Source organism: Rhinoraja longicauda, chromosome 13 (genome assembly GCF_053455715.1).
Source record: "Rhinoraja longicauda isolate Sanriku21f chromosome 13, sRhiLon1.1, whole genome shotgun sequence".
NCBI classification, from domain to species: domain Eukaryota; kingdom Metazoa; phylum Chordata; class Chondrichthyes; order Rajiformes; family Arhynchobatidae; genus Rhinoraja; species Rhinoraja longicauda.
Genome location: NC_135965.1, coordinates 22656495 through 22676593, shown reverse-complemented (window position 1 = coordinate 22676593; position 20099 = coordinate 22656495). Strand labels below are relative to the sequence as shown.

The following is a 20099-nucleotide window of genomic DNA, read 5'->3' as shown; positions in this document are numbered from 1 at the left end:
CCACTGACACCCGCTTCCCCCTCGCCCACCCCCCGCCGCTCTCGGTCTGCTTGGTCGGGAAGCTGCTGGAGACCTGGGTCTGACTGCTCCTCTGCCCGGTTGCGTTGCAGCCCCCCGCGTCACGCAGCTGGAAGGAAGGACATGCGAGGTGTCGTGGGAGGCGATCCCACCCATGAGGGGCGACTCCATCGGTTACATCCTGCAGGTCACTGTCGGACGCGAGCTGGACTACAAGCAGGTCAGTGGGGGAGGGGTGTGGGGGGGGGACACTGGAGGGCAGTGTAGGGGAGGGGTTGAGTGTGGGGGTCAGTGGGGGGGGAGGGGGGTTGACACTGGAGGGCAGTGTAGGGGAGGGGGTTGAGTGGGGGTCAGTGGGGGGGAAGAGGGGGGCGACACTGGAGGGCAGTGTAAGGGAGGGGATCGAGGTGGGGGTCAGTGGGGGGGGAGAGGGGGGGCGACACTGGAGGGCAGTGTAGGGGAGGGGGTTGAGTGTGGGGGTCAGTGGGGGGGAAGAGGGGGGGTGACACTGGAGGGCAGTGTAGGGGAGGGGGTTGAGTGGGGGTCAGTGGGGGGGAAGAGGGGGGGCGACACTGGAGGGCAGTGTAAGGGAGGGGATCGAGGTGGGGGTCAGTGGGGGGGGAGAGGGGGGGCGACACTGGAGGGCAGTGTAGGGGAGGGGATCGAGGTGGGGGGGAAGAGGGGGGGCGACATTGGAGGGCAGTGTAGGGGAGGGGATCGAGTGTGGGGGTCAGTGTAGGGGGGGAGTGGGGGGCAGTGGAATGATGTGGCGGATAGGGGTGCGGAGTGGTGGGGACAGACTGTGTGGGGGAGAGGCATGGACTCGACGGGCCGAACGGCCTGTTTCCACGCTGTATCTGTCCATCAGTCAATGCAAAACAGACAAAGTACAGACACAAAGAGCTTGAGTAACGCAACGGGTCTGGCAGCATCTCTGGAGAACATGGTTACGGTGGCGTTTCGAGTTGGGAAAGAAAGCACAGCACAAGAACAGACGTTTTGGCCCACAATGCCCGTGCCGAACATGATCCCAGGTTAAACGAATGTCCTCTGCCTGCACGTGACCCATATCCCTCCATTCGCTGCATATCAGTCAGTGTGCAGGGAACCGGTTTAGCGTGCTGTGTCCGTCGCTATGGCGACGGCGCCCACACAAGACATTTGCTGCGTCCAATCTCTCCGGTAGTAAACAACAACAGGAGGGCAGAACATGCTCAAGGCTGTCAAGAAGTGGTTTGTGGGCTCCGGGGTGCGATGGGAGGTGGGAGAGTTGCCTGTTTAGTTGTTTCCAGGTATTGATTGCAACAGGACAGAATGCGAAAACTAACACAAGCCAACCAATCTCCTGAATCGGCAACGTCCTTGCTGATACTGGAAGCCTCACCTTTATTAAGCTGGAGAGTCTTAGTCATACAGCATTTGGCCCTTCAGCCCAACATCTCCGTACCAACCAAGATGTCCCATCTAAGCTCCACCCACTTGTCCACATTGGGCCTGTATCCCTTTCCTATCCAGATACCTGTCCAAGTTTCTTTGAGATGTTGTTATAGTAAGGGGAGATGTTGATTTAGGGTGGGGTGGTTCAGTGAACATCCACCAACGCGCCAGCTGCCAATGTACCTGTCCAAGTCTTTTAAATGTTGTTCTTGTACCTGCCTCAACTACCTCCTCTGGCAGCTCGTTCCATACACCCACCACCCTCTGTGTGAAAAAGTTGCTGCTCGGGTTCCTATTAAATCTTTGTCCTCTCACCTTAATCCTACGTCCTCTGGTTCTTGATTCCCCTACTCTGGGTGAAAGACTCTGTGCATTCACCCTATCTATTCCCCTCGTTATACACCTCCATAAGATCACCCCCTCATCCTCCTGGGCTCCAAGGAACAAGGTCCTAGCCTGCCCAACCTCTCCCTGCAGCTCAGGCACTTGAGTCCTGGCAACATCTCGTAAATCTTCTCTGCGCTGTTTCCATCTTAACGACGCCCTTCCCATAACAGGGTGTCCAGAACTGAACACAATACTCTGAGTGTGTCCTCACCAATGTTTTGTGCAGCTGTAATGTGTCGTTCCAACATCTATACTCAAGACCCTGACTGATGAAGGGCAATGTCGCCAAAGCCCCATCGACCACCCTGTCTAACTGTGATGCCACTAACAGGGAACTGTGTCCCCGTAATGTTCAAATTTGGTCAGTCTTGTCCCTGTTCCTGTACCAGGCATTTCCTCACTTCATCGCCACATTTGTCCCAGCCAGGATGAATCTCCTGGGTCACCACCCTTGAATGAACATTTGTAGTTTAATGGTTCTGCAAATTGTCCCTCGGATAGAACTAGTGTGAATGAGTGATTGCTGGTTGGCATGGACTTGGTGGTCCAAAGGGTCTTTCTCCTCGTGGGATCTTTAAACTAAGATAAATTAAACTAAACTAGACGGCAGAGGTTTAAGGTGAGAGGGGAATAATTTAAAAGGGCAACTGTTTTGCACAGAGTATGGTGGCTATGCGAAATGAAATGCCAGAAGAAGTGTTAGAGACGGGTACAATTATAATGCTTAAAAGGCAGGTGCATGGATAAGAAAGGTTTAGAGGGATATGGACCAGATGCAGACAAATGGGAATAGCTCAGGTAACCAACTTTATCAGTATGGACATGTTGGGCTGAATGGCCTGTTTCCGTGCTGGACCACTCTATGAGTCCACTCACAAGGGCCTGATTCTGTTTGAAATAAATATTACTCACACCAATATCTATTTCTTTGTGTTGGTGTGGGCAAGTGCTTTTACTATTGTTTACTGTTGGCCATAGAAACATAGAAAATAGGTGCAGGAGTAGGCCATTCGGCCCTTCGAGCCTGCACCGCCATTCAATATGATCATGGCTGATCATCCAGCTCAGTAACCTGTACCTGCCTTCTCTCCATACCCCCTGATCCCTTTAGCCATAAGGGTCACATCTAACTCCCTCTTAAATATAGCCAATGAACTGGCCTCAACTACCTTCTGCGGCAGAGAATCCCACAGACTCACCACTCTCTGTGTGAAGAAATGTTTTCTCATCTCGGTCCTAAAATACTTCCCCCTTATCCTTAAGCTGTGACCCCTGGTTCTGGACTTCCCCAACATCGGGAACAATCTTCTCGCATCTAGCCTCTCCAACCCCTTAAGAATTTTATATGTTTCAATAAGATCCCCCCTCAGTCTTCTAAATTCCAGCGAGTACAAGCCCAGTCTATCCAGTCTTTCTTCATCTGCCCACCAATCTCTCCTCACCTTTCCTAAGGAGTTGGGTCCTCTGGGCTTCCTATGGCTTCATGGACAAGAGGCAAGGGAAGGAACTAAAGCCTCTGCTGCCACTGTAATGCCGTGCAATTGTTTACACGGTTTGTTTACACAATTGCCATGGTTTATGAAAGCACTATTTTGGGCTAGTGTAGGCAAATGGTGATGACTTTAATTACAGGCGTGTTGTGAACATACTTCACAGCACTGTGAAGGCACAGGGTACAGAATGAGATGTTATCACTTAAGTCTTTCTGACAGGAACAATATGAGTGTGTGTGGATCAGACAATGAGACTGACTCATCCCTTAAATTAAATGCCTGCAGGATGACTTTAATGCTTCTTTCCATTTCAATTTCAATCCCAGACTGAAAATTGCCAGTGACACATGGAGTACAAAATGATTCCTTTCAGACTTAAACATCTCGCTTTTTTGTGTGTTCTCGGAGTGTGATCAATGATTGACTCTGTTCCAAGGAGATTCTTGGTCCTACTGCGGTCATGGACACTTGTTGGTGTTGGTCCAGGGGTTTGAAGATCAGTTCTTCAGTCGGTCGTCGAGCCATAGTCATACAGCTCATTAACAGGCCCTTTGGCCCAATTTGCTCATGCCGACCAACATGCCCCATCGACACTGCTCCCACTTGCCTGCGTTTGCCCCATATCCTTCTCAACCTATCCTATCCATGTACCTGCAAATGTTTTTTAAACATTGTGATAGTACCTGCCTCAACTACCTCCTTGTCCCATACACCTATCACCCTTTGTGTAAATAGGTGCCCCTCAGGTTCCCTTTAAATCTACCCCTCCCCACCTTAAAGGAGTTGTGGGTTCGAGACCCATTTCAGCTACGGACTCAAAAATCTCAGTTCTCGGCTTAAATTCAAACATCCAGGATCCCATGTGATCTAACCTTCCACATCAGTCTATCATGTAGGACATTGATGAAAGTCTTGCAAGAGTCCATGTAGGCCTATAGCCCTACCATCATCATTCCTATTGATCACCTCGTCAAAAACTCAACCAAGTCCATGGGACGCGACTTCCCACGCACTAAGCCACGCTGACACTTCTTCATCAGTCCTTGCTTTTCCAAATGCAGTTGGACCCTATCACTGCCCTTCCCATTCCCTCACTGACCTTTCTGTCCTGGGCCTTCTCCATTGCCAGAGTGAGGCCACACACAAACTGAAGGAACAGTACCTCAGATTTCGCTTGGGTAGCTTACAACCCTACAGTATGAACATTGAATTATCTCATTTTAAGTACAGCTCGCACTCCCCTCCACCCCCCACCCCCTTGCCATTTACCTCCACCCTAGTCATTTTACCAGTTCCACAGTTCTCCACGTTGTTTCTCTTGAGATCACACCTTCTCTAACCAACAATGGACTCTACCAGGCACTGCCCTGCCTGAGGTCATTTGTTGCCGGCCATATTCGGCCCTGGTCTTTTCTTGCCTCCAGCTCTTCACCTCCCCACCACCCCCTACTTTCAGTCTGAGGAAGGGTCCCGACCTGAAACATTACCCATCCTACTTTTACAGAGATGCTGCCTGACCCGCTGAGTTACTCCAGCGCTTTGTGTATATCTTTCCCACCGTGATGTTCGGCTCACCGGCCACTCGTTCCCTGGCTGGTCTTTGTAGCTCTTCTTATAGAAAGGCGCAACATTAGCCACCCTCCAGCCTTCTGGTATCTTAACCATGACTAACTTTGATACAACTATCTGCACCAGGGGCACCAAACTTCTTCCCTGGCTTCGCACAGTGTCCTAGGACACACTTGGTCAGATCCAATCGACTGATTCATAAGTTCACAAGTCATCGGAGCAGAATTAGGCATTCAGCCCATGTAGTCTACTCTACCATTTCCTCATGGATGATCTATCTTTCCCTCTCAACCCCATTCTCTTGCCTTCTCTCCATAACCCCTGACACCTGCACTAATCAAGAATCCGTCAACCCCCGCTTTAAAAATACCCAATGACTTGGTCTCCACTGCCCTCTGCAACAATGAATTCCACAGATTCACCATACCCTCCGACGAAAGATATTCCTCCTCATCTCCTTTCTAAAGGTACGTCCTTTTATTCAGAGGTCCGAGACTCTCCCACTAGTGGAAACATCCTCTCCACATCTTAATGATTGCCAGTGTGTCCTACTCTGGATAGGTTTCAAGACTTCACTATTCCATGAACCTGAAATCCCTCTCTTCCATGACCAGAGAAGGCTTTTTCATTTACGATCTCACCCATCTCACGTGGATCATGCATTGCCAACCACACAGGTCTGTAAGAAGCCCACATCTCTCCTGAGTTACTCCTTTGCAAAGGTTGTTTTGGAGAATCTATTAGAATTTCCCTTGTCTGCCAAAGATATCTATCGGTAGTAAGGAAAACAAACTCAATGCTAGCATTTATTTCACAGAGGGCTTGTATACGAAAACAGGGATGTAATGCTGAGGCTCGATAAGGCGCTGATAAGGCTGCATTTGGAATATTGTGAGCAATTTTGGGCACCATATCTGAGGAAGGATGTGTGTCTCTGGAGAGGGTCCAGAGGAGGTTTACATGAATGATCCCGGGAATGAGTAGGTTGACCTTCCATGAGTGTTTGTTGGCACTGGGCCTGTATTCGCTGGAGTTTAGAAGAATGAGAGGGGACCTCATTGAAACATACAGAACAGTGAAAGGCTTGGATAGAGTGGATGTGGAGTGGATGTTTCCACTAGTGGGAGCGTCTAGGACGCTCTAGGTCATAGCCTCAGAATTAAGGGACGTTCTTTTAGGAAGGAGTTGAGGAGAAATTTCTTTAGTCAGAAGGTAGTGAATCTGTGGAATTCTTTGCCACACAAGGCTTTAGAGGCCCAGACAGTGGATATTTTTAAGGCAGAGATAGATTTTTGATTAGTACATGTGTCAGAGGTTATGGGGAGAAGGTAGGAGAATGGGGTTAAGAGGGAGAGATAGATCAGCCATAATTGAATGTCGGAGTAGACTTGATGGGTCGACTAGCCTAATTCTACTACTATCACTGATGACCTTATGATCTCATGTCCTCTACTTGTTTAACTCCTAAGAGCTTTGGTTAGTTTATTGTCGTGTGTACCGAGGTACAGTGCAAAGCTTTTGTTGTGTGCTAACCAGTCAGCGGAAAGACTATAAATGAGAACAAGCCGTCCACAGTGTGCAAATACAGAACAAAGGGAATAATGTTTAGTGCATGATTAAGTCTGGTAATGTCTGATTAAAGACGGTCCAAGGGTCTCTAATGAGGTGGATAGGAGGTCTGGTCACTACATCCTTCTCCTCTGTCCATCATATTGTCCAGGAATTTATTTGATCCCAACCGCCTACCTCTGACATATGCCTCCTTAATCTTGATGAGAGCTTCAATATACTCAAGAAACGATTTAGTAATTGTACAAATCTAATGGCTTAGTGAGCGGGGCAGTGGGATTAGTGTGAGATTGATACAGGACGGTTGGGAGAGAGTGGGGCAGTGGGATTAGTGTGGGATTGATACAGGGCTGTGGGGAGAGGGTGGGGCAGTGGGATTAGTATGGGATTGATACAGGGCTGTGGGAAGAGAGCGGGGCAGTGGGATTAGTGTGGGATTGATACAGGACTGTGGGGAGAGAGCGGGGCAGTGGGATTCGTGCGGGATTGATACAGGGCTGTGGGGAGAGGGTGGGGCAGTGGGATTAGTATGGGATTGATACAGGGCTGTGGGGAGAGAGCAGGGCAGTGGGATTAGTGTGGGATTGTTACAGCGCTGTGGGGAGAGAGCGGGGCAGTGGGATTAGTGTGGGATTGATACAGGGCTGTGGGATTGAGAGTGGGGCAGTGGGATTAGTGCGGGGTGGATACAGGGCTGTGGGATTGAGGGTGGGGCAGTGGGGTTAGTGTGGGATTGATACAGGGCTGTGGGGAGGGAGCGGGGCAGTGGGATTAGTGCGGGATTGATACAGGGCTGTGGGGAGGGAGCGGGGCAGTGGGATTAGTGCGGGGTGGATACAGGGCTGTGGGGAGAGAGCGGGGCAGTGGGATTAGTGCGGGGTGGATAAAGGGCTGTGGGATTGAGGGTGGGGCAGTGGGGTTAGTGTGGGATTGATACAGGGCTGTGGGGAGAGAGCGGGGCAGTGGGATTAGTGCGGGGTGGATACAGGGCTGTGGGGAGAGAGCGGGGCAGTGGGATTAGTGCGGGGTGGATACAGGGCTGTGGGGAGAGAGCGGGGCAGTGGGATTAGTGCGGGGTGGATACAGGGCTGTGGGGAGGGAGCGGGGCAGTGGGATTAGTGCGGGGTGGATACAGGGCTGTGGGGAGAGAGCGGGGCAGTGGGATTAGTGCGGGGTGGATACAGGGCTGTGGGGAGAGAGCGGGGCAGTGGGATTAGTGCGGGGTGGATACAGGGCTGTGGGATTGAGGGTGGGGCAGTGGCGTTAGTGCGGGGTGGATACAGGGCTGTGGGGAGGGAGCGGGGCAGTGGGGTTAGTGCGGGGTGGATACAGGGCTGTGGGGAGGGAGCGGGGCAGTGGGATTAGTGCGGGATTGATACAGGGCTGTGGGGAGGGAGCGGGGCAGTGGGATTAGTGCGGGGTGGATACAGGGCTGTGGGGAGGGAGCGGGGCAGTGGGATTAGTGCGGGATTGATACAGGGCTGTGGGGAGGGAGCGGGGCAGTGGGATTAGTGCGGGATTGATACAGGGCTGTGGGGAGGGAGCGGGGCAGTGGGATTAGTGCGGGGTGGATACAGGGCTGTGGGGAGAGAGCGGGGCAGTGGGATTAGTGCGGGGTGGATACAGGGCTGTGGGGAGGGAGCGGGGCAGTGGGATTAGTGCGGGATTGATACAGGGCTGTGGGGAGAGAGCGGGGCAGTGGGATTAGTGCGGGGTGGATACAGGGCTGTGGGGAGGGAGCGGGGCAGTGGGATTAGTGCGGGGTAGATACAGGGCTGTGGGATTGAGGGTGGGGCAGTGGGATTAGTGCGGGATTGATACAGGGCTGTGGGGAGAGAGCGGGGCAGTGGGATTAGTGCGGGGTGGATACAGGGCTGTGGGGAGGGAGCGGGGCAGTGGGATTAGTGCGGGGTGGATACAGGGCTGTGGGGAGAGAGCGGGGCAGTGGGATTAGTGCGGGGTGGATACAGGGCTGTGGGGAGGGAGCGGGGCAGTGGGATTAGTGCGGGATTGATACAGGGCTGTGGGGAGAGAGCGGGGCAGTGGGATTAGTGCGGGGTGGATACAGGGCTGTGGGGAGGGAGCGGGGCAGTGGGATTAGTGCGGGGTGGATACAGGGCTGTGGGGAGAGAGCGGGGCAGTGGGATTAGTGCGGGGTGGATACAGGGCTGTGGGGAGGGAGCGGGGCAGTGGGATTAGTGCGGGGTGGATACAGGGCTGTGGGGAGAGAGCGGGGCAGTGGGATTAGTGCGGGGTGGATACAGGGCTGTGGGGAGGGAGCGGGGCAGTGGGATTAGTGCGGGGTGGATACAGGGCTGTGGGGAGAGAGCGGGGCAGTGGGATTAGTGCGGGATTGATACAGGGCTGTGGGGAGAGAGCGGGGCAGTGGGATTAGTGTGGGATTGATACAGGGCTGTGGGGAGAGAGCGGGGCAGTGGGATTAGTGCGGGGTGGATACAGGGCTGTGGGGAGATTAGTGTGTGATGGACACAGGGCTGACCGCGCTCTCTGTTGCTTCCCAAAGGTGTATAAGGGCGAGGAGACATCATTCCAGATCTCTGGCCTCCAAGCCAACACAGACTACCGTTTCCGCGTCTCATGCTGCCGCCACTGCCGGGACATGTCCCACGAGCTGACCGGACCCTTTAGCCCCTCGGCCATCTTCACACTGCGGAGGAAGGAGAGCCCGCCTGCCAGTGAGCTGCGGACTGTGGAAGCGGCTCAGATGCGCGGGGTTCTGGCCAGTGACGAGCAGTTTGCTGCTCTCATCCTGGCTGGCTTTGCCAGCCTATCCATCTTCATCGCTTTTATCCTACAATACTTCATCGTAAAGTGACGGAGGAGCAATCCAAAAACTCCCACTCACAATTCTTGAGGTATAAACTTAGCTGATACTAGTGCCAGCCCAACTCATTTATCTCTTCCATTTCTTGACTCGCTATTAATCGACCTTTTATTTTCCAATTTTTTAATCGATTTTGTTGTTGTTTCGTTTCGTTCATCTTCCTCCCTCCCTCCAGCCGAATCCCAGTGCAGGCACCAAAGTCATTCCTCTCAAACCTTCTCCAGAGTGGGCTGAGGAGCATGCAGTGCCGACCACAGTGGCCCATCGAGACTGTTTGTTGCCCCCCTGCCTTGAACCCTCTGCCCCGTCTCTATGGGGTAAGCTGAGGTTCTCCTCTGCCTTCCTCGTGGAGTAAGGACCCCTTTGCCCCTCCCTGGGGTAAGATGGAGTCCCTCTCCTTCCCTCTTGGGCAAAGTGCAGATCCCTTCTTCCTCCTTTGGGGAAAGACGGAGATTCCCTTTGCTCCTCTCCGGGGTAAAATGGAGGACTACTTTGCCCCTCTCGTTGGTAAATTGAGGGACCCCTTTGCCCCTCACTTGCGTACGGTGCAGGTTCCTCTCTGCCTTCCGCTTGGGTGAAGAGGTCCTATTTGCCCCTCTCTGGAGTAAGGTGGAGATCTCTTCTGCTCCTCTTTGGAGTAAGATCTAGGTTCATTCTACCTCTCTCTGGCGTAAGGTGGCCCTCTCTCCCTCCCCTTTGGTGAGATGAGGGTCGTGAGCAAAGTGTGACCGGTTAATCTCACAGCCTCTACTTGTATGGCCTTTGTGTGTTTTTTATACGTACACATATATATATATATATATATATATAGATATATATATATATATATATATATATAAATATATTAAATATATATATATTTTTGAGTAAAACCTCCACATCGGGAGGAGGTCCATACAGGAAAGGACTAACCCTGAATATCTCTACACGGAAGGGAAAGGCTGGGGCCATTGTACGAAAGGGTCGGAGGGTGTCGAGGGATGGTTGGGAGGGCGGTGGACAGTGGAGGCACCATGGTGGTTGGGAGGCAGTCTCTCCAACATCTCCCCTTTGGACTCCGTCACACCTTGGAGTTGGAGCTGCTCCATGGCCAGTGCCCAGCCCGTCCCACCACCCCAAACCCACATGGTGTTCACTTTGCCACAGAGGCGAGGAACCACTTTGAGTGTGGTTGCAACCGTTGGGATGAGACGGATGAGATTGAGGGGGAGGAGGGTGGGTGAGGGGTGTCGGAGGAATGTGGGGTGCTCTCTCTCTGTGAACCCCAACCTCATCCTTCTCTACTCACCCATGGTCATCTCAACTCTACGAGGGGGTATGGGGAGAAGGCAGGAACAGGGCTCTGATTGAGAATGATCAGCCATGATCACATTGAAAGGCGGTGCTGGCTGGAAGGGCCGAATGGCCTCCTCCTGCACCTATTGTCTATTGATCCAAATGGTGAAGCCCCCACTTCACCCCACCCCACTCCAGGCGTTGGGTGGGTTACTGCCTTTGAGCTTCAAACTGTCTTTTGCCGACCATGCCTCGTAATGCCACGTTGTCCAATTGGGAACCTGGCACTGCTCGCCTTCCAGGTAACCCCCCCACCCCTCCCTTCCCATGCACACCACCCCTATCTCCCCACCCTACCTCCATTGTTCTCCACCTCCACCCTTTGGAGATCCAGCCAGCCACTGCCAGGTGTCCACACTGCCTCTGAATGAGGGTGGCAGATTGAGAGTGGGGGGGGGGGGGGTGTTGGTAAGGAGGAAACTCACCTCTCCCACTGCCGGCCAGCCTCCCCTCCCCTCTCCTCCATATCGTGCTCTCCCCTTCCCCCTCTGATGCTGGCTGCCTCGGGGTCTACACTTCCCCTCCACTCAGACCCTCCCCTCATTTCCTTGCTCTCCCCTTCCCCCCCCCAGACGCAGGCTGCCTAGGGGTCCACACTGCCCCTCCACTCCCCACCTCCCCTGCCCTCCGTTTCATGCTCTCCCCTTCCCGCCAGATGCAAGCTGCCCTAGGGGTCCACACTGCCCCTCCACTCCCCACCCCCCCTCCCCTGCCCTCCGTTTCGTGCTCTCCCCTTCCCGCCAGACGCAGGCTGCCCTAGGGGTCCACACTGCACCCCCAGGTCCCCCTGCCCTTCCCCCCGTTGCCCCAACGTTACGATCCACGGGGATACCCGACCAGCTCCCAGGTGGAGGTGGGTGTCTGAGGCAGGTCTGAGGAGCTGAGGGAACTCTGGGGTTCCTGGACGGACAGGGGGCAATGGCGGGGGTTGGGATTGGCATTGGTGTGGTCTTCTCCAGCTACATCCAGTGTCCACACCCGGATCCTGTCAGCTCCATACTGGGGAGACTGGACTTCCACACGATTCCCCTCGGCTCCAACAGCAGCCGACGATGAACTCCCCCGGCACTCTTGCCTGAAGTACCTGTGCGGTACTTTGACTGAAATATCTTGAAAGATCAGCCTGGAGACATTGTGGAGCTGGAAACCCATAGGAGAAATAGAGTTACAGTCATACAGCATGGAACCAGGCCCTTCAGCCCAACTCGTCCATGCTGACCAAGATGCCCCATCTAAGCTGGTCCCATTGGCCCATATTTGGCCCAGATGCCTCCAAGGCCTTGCATACTTGAAAATTGTTATATGAACCAAAGCAAAATCCGAGTTAGTAAGGCAGTAATGCCAGCCCTTTGAATGCAGTCTTTGAGTGGAATTGAATAGGCCCGGGCAGCCTTTTTGGAAAGGGGTATCCCAGCATGCATTTGGCTCAGCACTACCCCCTGATTGGTGGAGGAAAGCCGTTGCTGTGGAGGTGCCCTGGATGGAGTCCATCACCAACCAAAGGTTCCAGCTACACCGTACCGCGAGAGAGCGCAGGCCTAAGGTCTGTCGTTGTTTGCACTTTTATCTTCTTTCTGCTCGATCTGCTCCAGACCAGCCTTAGAAATTGGATGGGAATAAGGGAAGGTTCTCCCTGGATCTCTTCAGAGTGGTCGGGTAGATCCTGAGGGTAGGCGACAGGTCCTGGGTTGAAATTCAGGACCTTGACCATGGTGCTCCCTCAGTACTGAACTGTGAACAACTGAGAGTATTTTTTGGGCGCAAGTTTCTAAAGCGGGACTCAAGCCCACGACATTCTGAAGGCCTGATCTTCACATTGGCCAACGAGTGTGAGCAGAGGCATAGGGGAGAGATTGGTAGTCCATATCAATGGCCAATATCCTAAATATCAAGCACCCGCTCACCAATCAAGCTCCCAATGACAGCAACAGCCACTAATGCCTAGAAACAGGCCCACCAAGTCCACGCTGACCATTGATAGGTCAACGTTGGCCCTGAGAAATGGGGGTTGTAGTAGCAGAAGTCAGACACCAGTGTATAGTCTTTTGGCATTTAAGACCTTGGTTCAGCCTGTCCTAACTTGTTGTAGTCACCCACTATATCGGGACGAGAGCAATGGTGACGGGACCACCGTCTGTCGGACATCCGTGCGGGCAGAGTCTAAAGTTGTAAGCACCAACCCCCGCCTCACCTCAGTCTAGAACCCCTGAAGATCTGGCAGCTAATTACCTCACCCAGAGCGGCCACAAGATGGTGCAGAGGATATAGGAGAAGGTCGCTCAGGACTGTGACTGTTCCTACCATCACTACCCACTTGAAGAATTCCCACCCCTCCTCTCACCAGACTCTCGAGCCATTGAAACCGAACCTCCTCGAGACAATGGTACTGCTGAATGGTGGCAAATGCTTGTCCCCTGAAGATTCCTGTTAGACCTGTGCCTCATCCAAGGTGCTAGATAAATGCAGGCAGTTGTTGTTGGCTCCAGTTCCTCATCTGCTGTGGTATTTGCTTCCTGGTACTACCTTCCGCCATTGAAACCCTTGCGTGCTGTGGTCTGGTGCGGGGCAGAGTGAACAATGGCCATGACTTGCAATTGAAGTAACTCTTCAGTGAATGCCCTCTCCTGCCACGTAAAGCCTTGTACCATCAGCCACCAAGGTGAGACAGTCATTCCATTCCCCACCACCCCAGGCATCTTGTGCCATAATGGGACCGTCCACATCCTACCTCTCCACCAGGTACGGTCACAGAGAACGGACTGAGCCCCATGCTCACTCCATCTGATAGATCTTTAGTCCAGGTCTCCGATCCTTGGCCCGTCCACCTCCCTGACCCTTCCCTCCCTCTCTCCGATGCACAGTGGCTCCAGCCTGCACCATCCGTAAAACACAATGCAGTTCGCACAAAGTGCTGGAGTAAGTTCATAAGTCATAGGAGCAAAATTAGGCCACTCGACACATTTAGTCCACTCCGCTATTCAATCATGGCTGATCTATCTTTCCCTCTCAATGCCATTCTTCTGCCTTCTCCCCATAACGCCCGACTTCCCAACTGATCAAGAAACACCCTTACTAACTCAGCGGTCAGGCAGCATCTCTGCGGAAAATGGACAGGTAATGTTTTGGATCAGGACCCTTCTTCATCAAAGGTGCTACACCTGACTATTCACATTCTCCAGAGATGCTGCCTGACCCGCTGAGTTACTCCAGCACTTTGTGGCTTTTTGGTAAACCAGCATCTGCAGTTCTTTGTTTCTACACTGCAGTTAGGTTTAGGTTTATTGTTGTCACGTGTACTGAGGTACAGTGAAAAGCTTTGTTTTGCATGCTGTCCAAGCAGATCAGATAATGCTATACATACAGTAAATGCAACCAAGCTAAAGTCAAGTACCATAGCTAGAGCAAAGAGTGTCGAATATATTTCTCAGCAATGTAGCACATTGTAGCCAGAGACAAAGTCCAGTGTCCACAACAGGCTATAAGGACCCAGAAAGATCAGGGCAAAGGGCACCTGGGAACACCACTACCAGCAGGTTCCCATCAAGTCTCTCTGTCACAAACAATCCTGACCTGCCAACATGTGTCATTGAAGGGTAGCATGGTGGCGCAGCAGTAGAGTTGCTGCCTCACAGCACCAGAGACTCGGGTTCAATCCTGACTACAGGTGCTGTCTGTACAGAGCTTGTATGTTCTCCCTGTGGCCACATGGGTTTTCTCTGGGTGCTCCGGTTTCCTTCCACATCCCATAGATGTGTGAGTTTGTAGGTTAATTGGCCCTCTGTAAATTGCCCCTTGTGTGTAGGGAGTGGATGAGAAAGTGGGATAACATAGACCTAGTGTGAATGGGTCGATGGTCGGCATGGACTCGGTGGGCCAAAGGGCCTGTTTCCCTAAAACTACAGAGTGCTGACGATCAAGGCACAGACTGATTGTCTACCTCTCAGCAGTCATCCCTACACTCCTGGACCTGTCTGAGACTTAGACTACCATTACCGTTCAAAACACTGGAGAGATGTGTAGGAAAATAACTGCAGATGCTGGTACAAATCGAAGGTCTGAGGAAGGGTCTCGACCCAAAATGTCACCCATTCCCTCTCTCCAGAGATGCTGCCTGACCCGCTGAGTTACTCCAGCATTTTGTGAAAACACTGGAGAGAAATCGCCAATACCATCGCCACAAGATCATCCTTAGCCAAAGCAGAACCACTGGCATTCTCTCAACATGTATTGTTCCGACTGAACTAAAGTAGCCATACGGTCTTTCTTTGCGTATGATTCTCTCTGCTCATCTCTCTCTCTCTTGCTCCTTTGAGATGGCTGTTTTCATCAGTCTAATTCTACCGTTTTTTCTCGCTCTATCTATCTATCTATCTATCTATCTATCTATCTATCTATCTATCTATCTATCTATCTATCTATCTATCTATCTATCTATCTGTCTATCTATCTATCTATCTATCTATCTATCTATCTATCTATCTATCTATCTATCTATCTATCTATCTATCTATCTATCTATCTATCTATCTATCTATCTCTTTGTCTCTCTTCCTTCATTTGTCTGACTCTTTATCTTTTCTCTCTCTCTAAATGTGTATCTCACTCTCTATTCCCTTATCCCCCTGCCTCTCCCTAACCCCTTCATTGGACCCTACATCGCGTTCCTACCATGTGTGGACTTAAGAAGAGGCATGGGGATGGGAGGCAAGCTTTTAATGACAAAGACCTGAAAGCCTGGGAGTGGATGGGTTGATTCCACATGACATCTCCATCCCTGATTCAATAATACGTGCCTCGGTACAGTGAAAATCTTTGTCTTTGCATACGACCTGGTAAAATCATACAAGAACCTGGTCCCATCCGTCACATCACCTTTCCCTGGTTATGACACAAAGCTGGATTCCAAGTCAGAGCTATGGTGTGGGGGAGGGATCAACATTCTGTGTTGGCAGCACAGTGGCGCAGCAGGTAGAGCCGCTAGCTCGCTGCACCAGGGACACACGGGTTCGATACTGACCTTGGGTACTGTCTGAGTGTGCGGGGAGTTTGCACGTTCTCCCTGTGGCCGCGTGGGTTTCCTCCGGGTGCTCTGGCTTCCAACCGCATCCCAAAGGAGGTGTGGGTTTGGAGGTTAATTGGCCCTCTGTAAATTGCCCCCAGTGTGCTGGGAGTGGATGAGAAAGTGGGTTAACATTGAACTAGTGTGAATGAGTGATTGAAGGTCGGCATGGACTCGGTGGGCTGAAGGGCCTGTTTTCATGCAGTATCTTTCAATCAATCGCAGCCTGCAGGAGTGGTGAGAGGCAACCTTCCACCGTGGACACATTTTTCAGATAGTTTTGGGGGTGAAAACCAAAAAACAGAGAGAGGCCGCAAAATTGGAGCCCGCACTCTGAATACTGCACCTCCCCTCCACGACCCCCCCCCCAGCCAACCCCGAGACTGGGGGAAGGATTCCAGCATTCAGTTCATTTCTTATTTATACTTTTTATTGCATTCAGTACTTTAAATGAAAAAAAAAGCCAATTACAGTGCAATCCTATTATTTATTGTAAGTATGCTTATGTACTCATTTAATTTCCTCTTGAGTCGCATTAATGTTTATTTTGTTTTGTGTTCATGTCTTTCGTTTGTTCCAACTTTACAAGACACTTGCCGTAGGTGTCACTCGGTGTTAGTTATGTTAGGCTTTGGATCTCAAATGCAGAGACGTTTTATTTTCTATCCCAAGTTAGTGTGTGCGCACACGTGTGTTTCTGTGTCTTTGTATATGTGTGTATGTGTGTGTGTGCGTGTAAGGATCACCAAATACATTATTCCTGAATGAATTGTTTACACATAACCGGCCTTACAACCATATCATTTTATTTTGCATGTGTTTGTTGGGGGGGGAGGGGGGGGGGGGTGAGTAGGGAGGGTATCACCTCCTGTCCAAAGCTGCACAGATCATCGATATACATCGACACACACTCTCTGCAAGGGCCCAACCAAGGTGGGGTCAAGGGGGTGGGGGGAAGCCAAAGGTATCGCCGAGGTTTTGTCTCTCCCTTTAACGTCAGTTCCCTCTCGATCTCCTCTCCCCCCCCACCCCCCCAAAATCGCCGTAGGTGATTCCGCACCTCAGCTGATGTAGCAGAATATTAGACGTGACTTATAGTTAATTTCTCGCTGTCCTTTCCATTATTTACGGATACTGTGCTTGATAAAAGCAGTCACAACACATAGTTGCATTTCAGCAATTTTTTTAAATTTGAATTAAGGATAATCATCTATTACCAAAGCATCAGGCTTGACTGCTTTAACTTTTTAAAAAAAGTTTAAATTGTTATTTGTGTTATGTGAATCTTGCTTTTAATAGTCTTTGAGGTCCCTCATATCCTCGGCATCATAGCCTCCAAATGAACATAAGATGGGGTTTTTATTTTTAAATGGACTCTTAGAACTTTTCTTTGTTCTCTTATTATGACAAAAAGCTTGCTTCTACCAAACGGCATAGCAAAACTCAACACTACAAATCTGCCTCGGATTTCATCCCTGCTCTACCTGCCTTGATTTGATTCCAGAGTTAGTGACGTGTGATACCAGGTGTAAACGCACATGTCTGATTTCCCTGCGGCCAGACCTTCGGTTCGCACGGCCGATGAAATGGCAAGGAGAAGTACTTTTCAGACAAATCCCTTCCTAATATTGTTTAATTGTTGTCGAGATGCTGAGGAAGATTCCCTCAGCACCAAAACCTCCACTCCTGGCATCACACAGCATGGATGCTCAAACTTATCCTCCCTCTCCCTAACCATCCCACCTCCCCTCCCCATCCAGACCCAGCTGTCTGACATTCCATCCCACCCCCTCCTTCTACTTTGAGAACCCAATTTTCTTCCCATCCACCCTCCCTCTGGCATGGCCTCTCCTCAAAAAATAACCTGGACTCTGACAAGTAAAATGCCTCTCTTCTTACCTCAAGTGTTGATCGTACATTCCAAGCTTTTCATTAAAATGGTAAATAGAAATGAAATCATAAGCATTTGTATTGTAAATTTTAGATTATTTCATAAGCATTATATAAAACTTTCGTATCAATTTTAATGTATAGATTTTGCAAATACTACCCTATGTATGTAAGACTAAACCTTATCTGTAGCGTATATATGTAATATATTTATGCCCAAATAAATGTTTTAATTCTTTCTGGTATTACATCGACCCTTGTTTGACTGTATTAACATGTTACATAGAACATGGGGACAGCACAGCAACAGACTCTCCGGTCCACAATGTTTATGCTGAGCTGAACTGGTCTCATCTGCCTATGCATGATCCATATCCCTCTATTTTCTGCACTTCCATGCGTTTATCCAAAAGCCTCTTAAACGCCACATCGTATCAGTCTGCCCGCACCCCCCCCCCCCCCCTGGCAAGACGTTATTGGCACCCACCACTGTGTAGAAAAACACCCTGCACATCCCCATTAAACTTTCCCCCTCCCACCTTATAGCAATGCCCTCTAGTGTTGGACATTTCCACTCTGGGAGAAAGGTTCCGACTGTCTACCCTATCTGTGCCTCTCGTAATTTTATATACCTCTATCAAGTCTCCCCGCAACCTCCGACGTTGCAGAGAACACGATCTAAGTCTGTCCAATCTATCGCTGTAGCTAATACCCACCAATCCAGGCAGCATTCGGTTTCACTGTGGCTACTTAATCTCAGCCAAGGTTTACAGCTTTTGAGCATAAAACATTATCTTCTCCTTTACACGGACTATTCTCAAGTTTAATGTTTGCCGATGGTCACATTGCAGGAGATGTGAAGACACACAAAGGCCACACATAATTGTGATCATGGTGACTAGTCATATCAATTCTCCTGGACACATGTCCGTAAAATATAGGAGCAAATTTAGGCCATTCAGCCCATCGAGTCAACTCCATTCAGTCATGGCTGGTCTTTCTTTCCCTCTCAACCCCATTCTCCTGCCTTCCCCCGTAATCTTTGATGCCTTTGTGAATCAAATGACTTTCTAATCATTGGGGCCCATCAATGCCCTGAGCATCTCTTCCCTTCCCCACCCAGCGCATAGCAGCTGCAGCACATGCTGTCTGTAGAAAGGGAGATGCAGCTGGTAGAGCCGCTACCTTGCAGCGCCAGAGTCCCGGGTTCGATCCTGACCTCGGGTGCTGTCTGTGTGTGCAGTTTGTACATTCTCCCTGTTTCGTCCAGATGTCTGGTTTCCCCCCATATCCCAAAGACGTGCGGGTTTGCAGGTTAATCGGCCCTGGGAATTGCCCCGAGTATGTAGGGAGTGGATGTGAAATTGGGATAACATGGAATTAGTGTGAACGGGTGATCGCTGGTCGGCGCGGACCCGGTGGGCCGAAGAGCCTGTTTCCGTGCTGTATCTCTAAACCAAACAACACGCTACAGACAGGTACATGGGTAATATAGGTTTAGGGATATGGGCCAAACGCAGGCAGGTGGGACAAGTGTAGATGGGACATGTTGGTCAGTTTTGGCAAGTTGGGCCGCTGGTCCTGTTTCCACGCTGTATGACCCATGACTCTGATTCCGCAGATACTCACCTAACCTCTTCCATCACCACATGAGAATTGGCAGCAGGAGGTGGCTGCTCTCTCCTGGAGTTAAGCCATGAGTTATCCTATCTCTCCACACACGGCCTGATGTCAAATAGCCTGTTCCTTGGTTGAGCCAAACCACAAGGTGCTGGAGGAACTCAGTGGGTCGGGCAGCATCTGCGGAGGGAATGGACAGATGAGGTTTTGGGCCAGGACCCTTCTTCAGACTGACGGAGGAGCGAAGATTTACCTGGCTTGGTTCTGTATCTCTCCTTCACCCACCCAATTGACAAAAGGCCTGAGATATGAGCCAACACCAACTCCTCCATTTACTGCACTGTTGATTAATAGGTTTGCGCGATGAATCTTTGCACAATGTGTTTCCTGTTGCAGAGCTTTCTTTCACTATAAAAGATGGGACCCCACATTGCATCCATAGGACTGTACTCTTACTGGAGTCGAGGGGAGAGGTAAAGGGACAGGTGTTGTATCTCGTGCGGTTGCGGGGGAAAGTGCCCGGGGAGGGGGTGGTTTGGGTGGGGAGGGACGAGTGGGCCAGGGAGTTACGGAGGGAACGGTCTCTGCGAAACGCAGAAAGGAGAGGAGATGGGAAGATGTGACCAATAGTGGGATCCCATTGGAGGTGACGGAAATGTTGGAGGATAATTTGTTGGATATGCTGGCTGATCGGGTGGAAGGTGAGGACAAGGGGGATTCTGTGCTTGTTATGAATGGGGGGAAGGGAGAGCAAGAGCGGAGCTGCGGGATATAAAGGAGGCCCTAGTGAGAGCCTCATCTATAATGGAAGAGGGGAAGCCCCGTTTCCTAAAGAATGAAGACATCTCTGATGCCCTAGTGTGAAACACCTCATCCT

At 51.0% G+C, this 20099-nt stretch overlaps 1 protein-coding gene across 1 annotated transcript in view; it reads left to right on the top strand.

Moving 5' to 3' along the window:
* The window catches only part of fndc3ba (fibronectin type III domain containing 3Ba), a 65530-nt gene extending 47690 nt beyond the window's left edge, over positions 1-17840 (top strand). The window contains exons 20-21 of the mRNA XM_078410555.1: positions 111-238; positions 8998-17840. Coding sequence (XP_078266681.1) covers positions 111-238; positions 8998-9309 — 440 coding nt within the window. The 3' untranslated portion in view covers positions 9310-17840. The remainder of the gene's footprint in view (positions 1-110; positions 239-8997) is intronic.
* The last annotated feature ends 2259 nt before the right edge of the window (positions 17841-20099 follow it).